The 6000-nt window shown below is 40.8% G+C and overlaps 1 protein-coding gene across 1 annotated transcript in view; it reads right to left on the bottom strand.

The window, feature by feature from the left end:
• Positions 1 to 1101: 1101 nt before the first annotated feature.
• MGA (MGA, MAX dimerization protein) overlaps positions 1102 to 6000 on the bottom strand; it is a 41594-nt gene continuing 36695 nt past the window's right edge. The window contains exons 22-25 of the mRNA XM_009999574.1: positions 5275 to 5508; positions 4015 to 4191; positions 3430 to 3582; positions 1102 to 2399 (exon numbers count right to left, since the gene is read on the bottom strand). Coding sequence (XP_009997876.1) covers positions 1102 to 2399; positions 3430 to 3582; positions 4015 to 4191; positions 5275 to 5508 — 1862 coding nt within the window. The remainder of the gene's footprint in view (positions 2400 to 3429; positions 3583 to 4014; positions 4192 to 5274; positions 5509 to 6000) is intronic.

Raw genomic sequence — 6000 nt, 5'->3', positions numbered from 1 at the left:
AATTCATAAAGAAATGGAAGGTTTGGAAAGATATACACATATTTTCATATATACATTCACATTTACACCTCACTCATTTATGCTAGACTCAAAGAGTCCTGAAAGCATTCTGTATTTTTATGAAGCAACACTTCCTATCAACATTCTGAGCCACAAAGTACATCTTGAAGAATGACAGGAGGAAAGAAAACAAGAACTGGGAAAACACTCAAGCTACTTCAGCTATGTATATAAAGATGTAGCAATAGGGTGCCCAAATTTCTTTCTACACTCTGCAATTTTTCCATCCAGATGCCCTAAGCATCAAAGGAGGGAGTACTTGGATATGGGTAGGAGACAAATGTGAGGAGGTTTTTAGTAGCTTTATTATAGTTAACATACTGTCCTACTTCTAATTATACTGGGAAATACAATTTTCTTCCCCAACTAGAATTATAGATATTTATTAAAATCATCTGTGCATGAACTCCTAAAAAGAGTCTCTGCCAGAGAACTATCTAGCACCAGAGAACAAAAACTTTTCACTTCAGGGCTCTGCTCAGATTCACATTTTCCTTCCACTGCTCTAGGTAGCAATCTTTAGAGAAACTGCACAAGCTCATTTCTCATTTCTGCACATTCATGATATCCTGCAAACATTAAAACCAGCAAATGTGAACATCTCATTTCTGCATAGTTAACTTGCCTGGCACAAAAACAAGTAATCCAGATTTTTTCCCCAACAAGACAGCTGCCTTCATACTAGGAAAAAAAATAAAATATATCTCTTTCAATAGCTTAGATTTCTCAGTCATTAGACAAACTATTTCTGTGAAGGATTCAATTTTAAAAGGATACCATGTGCCCGGCAATGGTTATAGATCACTTTTCTTGTTTTGTGAAGGGGAAGAACATCCATAATTAACAGTGAGGTAAAAATAGATCAACATGCTTAACATTTTGTAGCATTTATTTCTCAATTTGGGGCCTGCCCTAAGATGAGCATAGTTCTGATGCCTTACAGAATATGAGTGTTGCAGACAAGGGAGGTTGCTGAACTGCAGCACTGGCTCACACTGCTCCAGATCTCCCTTCCAGTCTCTGATAAAAATATATATGCATTTATTTGCCTGCTGAATTTGAAGGCAAGGTCCCAGTAGTATTTAATTTTGTAACCGCAGGTGCTAATGGGGGCATCACTTTGTGGTCCTGTCCTTCTTGAACAGTTGGAGGTAATGTTTTTCCCCCACTGGGTGCCAGTTTTGCAACTACAGGTGCCAGTAAGGGCATCACTTTATTGCCCTGCCCTTCTGAGTCCACTGGCACACTTGCCACTTTTAAGCCAAGTGGTGCCAGTTTGGGCATGGGCCTCCACAAAGGGTCAGCATTACTAGCCTCTGGGTTAGTTTTCATCTGCAAAACTGGTGGTGTCACACTAGCAGGCTCAGCCAAGGTTGTTACAGTTTTGCCATTCCCACCGATTATGGACAGATTGTGAAGTGGATCTTTCATTTCAGTACCTATTACTATCTTTAAAACATCTGCTTCAGATGAAGGTTCTCCAGAGTTCTTATCCCCATCAGTCAGGTCATCATCTTCCAGGTGCAGCAAGAGAGGGCTTATAGAGCCACCACCCTCGGGAACTTCAGAAAGATCCTTAAAACTGCCTCCAAAATGGCCAAACTGGAAGGAAGATCCATCTGCAGTGGTGAGATCACTGGCTGTTCCCCGACGAGCTTCTGCATCTTCATGAGAGAAACTGGAGTTGAGAGCACCGGGCAGCTCTGACATAGCTGAAGCATCATCATTCAGCTGCTGATTGAGAAAGGCAATCTCATTCAGCAGTGAAGTGAGGGTTTCATCAGTGTCATCACTCTCCTCGATGCTGCTCAGTAACTCACTTGCATCCAGTTCTGCTTCCTCCATTGCAGATGCCACTTTCCTCAATTCCATTTCTAGCCTGGAATCTTTGATCTGTAGCTTGTGGAATGGCAATTCTTTAGATTTTAATCTTTCCCCTCCTGTATCGCCATCTTTCCTCCTGGCTTGGCTTCCTACAAACTCACCAATGCAGAGCTTTTTGCTAAAGGACTCTGGAGGCTCCTTTGTACTCGATACATTCCGGAGCTGTGGAATGCCATCTTTGTTTTCAAATAAAACTTTTGTTGGATCTGTGGTATTTCTTCCATCTTCCCCACTGTCTCCAGAACATGGTTTGGCTTTTTCTTCTGAAAGGATGCTATCACTCTTCCTGCTTTCAAGGGGTGCTACAACCAAAGACTTCTCAGAAGCCTGAGCATCTGCAGTTGTTGTTGCTGTATTAGAATTTTTGTTTTTATTCAGGTTTAGACTTGTGCTTCCCTCAGCAGCCAATGATGTTACATTAACAATCTTTGGCATCATAAATGAATCTGCGCTTTCTGCAAAAGCAAACAAAGCAGCATCATCAGGATCCATGATAACTTCAAGACAATTCCTAATTAAAATATAATTTGCTCCCTGTCGGGTCTTCCTCAAGCATGCTGGTATTCATAATTTAAACTTTTGGTCAAGTGACACCTTAAAACACTAGTAACTCCACTTTCAACATGTAGAACAAGAACAAGGTCTACATCTATGATCCCAGAACCACTTGCCTAGTCCCTTCCTTCAGCAGGTTGGCATGAATGCAAGTATCTGTCATGTTTACAACTCTGATGGTTATGCTCAAGGAAAACAGAATGACAGTTTTCTCCCTGTTTTTTCATCCTTAATTCTATGCTCACACTTTGCAGTACTGGTTTTGTGCACAGTGCCGCAGAGGCATTTCAGGGACTACGCAATTACTAATTTCCTATTAATTAATGCAATTATTAATTTCCTATGTATAGAACTCAAGAGTTTTTCCCAGCCCCAAATCTGAAGTGAACCTTCCTTTTTCATTACCACCAAATGACAACAATGAAGCAGAAAGTGAGTGGCTTGCTTTTAACACAAGAGATGGCAAGCAGCACACTACTGGAAGAAACCACCCCACACTCAGACACCACGTACAGCACTCAAGTCTTGAAAAACATTTCTCCAACAGGCAGCAGAGCTGATAGGGTATGGGAAGGGGCTATGCCAGAGTAAGAGCATGGATGTAATAGGCAAAGATTTTCAACAGACCCACCACCACTTTGTACTGCAGCTTCCCAAGAAAGGTGCATCATGCCACACATTCCAGTCCTTATTCTGATTTTGCTGAGGGCAAGGAGGCTTAGTGAGGCAAGGGGAAGTTAAAAAGCTCTTGTCTATAACGCCCTAGAGGTCCCTCTAAACTGTTCAAAACACGTAGTACTGATTTTCCTTGAATACCCAGACAATAATACCTATCATAACTTCCTTGTGAGAAAGCAGTTTACCTTTGTTTTTGCCAGAATAATGCTCCCTCTGTGCAAGCAAAAAGATCATAAAAACTAAAGAGCCTACCTGAAGAGGACTCTGTAGTGGATGCCACTGTCGAGGGCACTGAGTTTTCAGGAACAATTGACAGTGTAATGGGAATGGTAGAGTTAGTAAGGATTCCTTTTACTTGGACAGGAACTGTTGATCCTGGCAGTCGAATCATCACAGATGCAATACCTTATCGAACCAAAAGGGAAGGGGGGAGAGGTGGAAACAAGGACCTTTCAGATACTCAGTTAAGCCTGGAAAGTAAGAGTCTTGCACTTCTAGGCAAGATTTTACACTGCAATACCAACTGCAAGTGGTGAAATATAGACTGACTGGTGAGCAAGAAATCTTTCCTAAGTTCCTCTTATTTGGGAATAGCAAAAATGTAACAGATTTTACTTACCTGACGATAAACCGATAATTTGAGTTAATTATATCAAATTTCTCTTATCAGAGTGAGGTTCTACCTCTGTCACTTACATTGAAAAAAAAAAACACAACAGAACAAAAACCAAAAAAATTAAAGCAAAAATAAAGTAACATGTTACTTTGTGAGCTGCTATGCACACCTATGAACAGCATTATACTGATTTTCATTAGCATGTTGTCACATGATCATACCTGGCTGTGCTGTCACAGCAGGACTGACAGCTTGAGGCTTTAACTCAGGTTGCAATAGTGTGGAAGGAACAGCTGCAACCTGCCCTGGTACCAGTGGGCTCTTCAGTGTAAGCACCTGCCCCTGTGGAGTCATCACAAGGCTTGCAGCAGTTAATGCAAGAGAGGATGAGGTGTCCTCTGTAAAAAAGAAGTTTGTAAAAATCAGTGATTTATTCTGGCATAGCACCCTTGATGGCAAATCATATCCTGCAATCTAGTGTCAAACACATTTGTGGAAGGAACTCCAGCTGGAATGTTTACAAGATCTAGATTAGAAAGCTGCTACAGAAGCTATACAGGCTTCAGGAACCTCCCTCACCTATGCAGCTAGAGTGAAGTCTGTACAATCTCTGTGCAGTGTAACAATTCTAACTCTCCAGAGTGGCATCCTGATCAAATTTCACAGCAGTCTTGCTGAAATCATAAAAGGGACTTTTTCAGTCCAAAGAAAAGAAGGAAGTTCTCTCACCACATCCAAATTCTGATGCCAGACTTTCCCAGGACTGTACAAAAATGAGGCTTGGGAAACCATAAGGATCAGTTGTTTATAAAAGCCCAAGAACACCACAAGTAAGATCTATTAATTTTTACCAAAATGAGAAACATAACCAGATGGTTACAGAGTATTACAGCAATACCACCCTGAGAGTTTGGATTTCTGATATTCTTTTGTTCCTTCCTACCCTTATGGTGCAAAAGTCTCCCTAAATGCTAAATATTTCTCCACAAGTTCTTAGCTCCAAAAAGAAATTCTCAAGTGCCTCACAACCCTGTCCCTTAAGAGCAAATCTTCCATCACCTTGAGAGCTAGCCTGTTTGGGAGCGATGTTTCAAAAACTTAATCTATTCTAGCAACTCTAGTATTCTGGGGACTGAGCTTCAGATTTTGAGTCAGCAGAAGAACCACCTTTGAATCTCAGAAATTACTGCAAAATTGCAGTGAAATTCCACAAAACCAAAGAACAAACTAATAGGAATTTACTTCTCATCATTCTGAAACTCACAAGTCACATTCACCTGAAGACCTCAGTAGTGCTGGTCTCATCCTTTCTCAAAACAAGTGGTTTCCACACCAACTGGAGAGACACTTCCAGGTCCTATACTCAATTGTGCTTCAAGAATGAAGCTGCCTGCACAAAATGAGCTAGCTTAGCATCCCATGGGGTGATGCTTCAATGTCTGTCTCCCCTTTATGTAAAACATGTGTCACTCTCAGCCTACCTGTGGCACGGACGCCTTTTCTGGCCAGTATCAATGGCTTGCCTCTTCTGTTGGTCATGGCCACTTGGACTGGATCTCCAGAGGGAGCAGAAGACTCTTCTTGATTTTTGCTAGCAGTTGAGGTTACAGCAGTTTCCTCTGGCTCAGCTTCTTTCTTCTTATTTTGTTCTTCTACTGCTTTTTGTTTGGCATAAATATATTCTAGCTTCTTAAGGACAACCTCTTCTGTCTTGCCTACAGAAAAATTATCAGAGAATCAAGCCAATCTTTAAACTAAAGAGCTGAAGACAGAACTAAAAATCTATCAACACCATTCAACTACTATAGAACAGATCACCACCACCCCTCACCAAGTAAACAGCATACTTAACAGCAAAGGGAACTAATTACCTATTTGTTTCAGTATTATTTTTTTCCTCCAGAAACGTCCATATATTTTGGAATTTATCTGCAACTTTGATAAACAGAAATCATCTTGGACAAACAGCAGCTCTTGCTGAACAAGTACCATTTGGAAATACCCACAGCCATGGTAAAAGCCACAGCTTTTACCACGTGGTAAAAGATCTCTCCTGATGATAAATATGCGACTACCAGACAAAATGTTACCTTTACTTCGTATAAAATCTCTTGGACTAACGGACTCTGTTACTGAAAATACTTTTAGAAGCAAATTCACATACAGTTTAACGTTGACACAAAAACTGTAAGCTTGAACAAACACAG

This window comes from Chaetura pelagica, unplaced genomic scaffold (assembly GCF_000747805.2).
Source record: "Chaetura pelagica isolate M959 unplaced genomic scaffold, ChaPel_1.0 scaffold55, whole genome shotgun sequence".
Classification (NCBI taxonomy): Eukaryota; Metazoa; Chordata; class Aves; order Apodiformes; family Apodidae; genus Chaetura; species Chaetura pelagica.
This window is presented reverse-complemented; position numbering and strand designations above follow the sequence as displayed.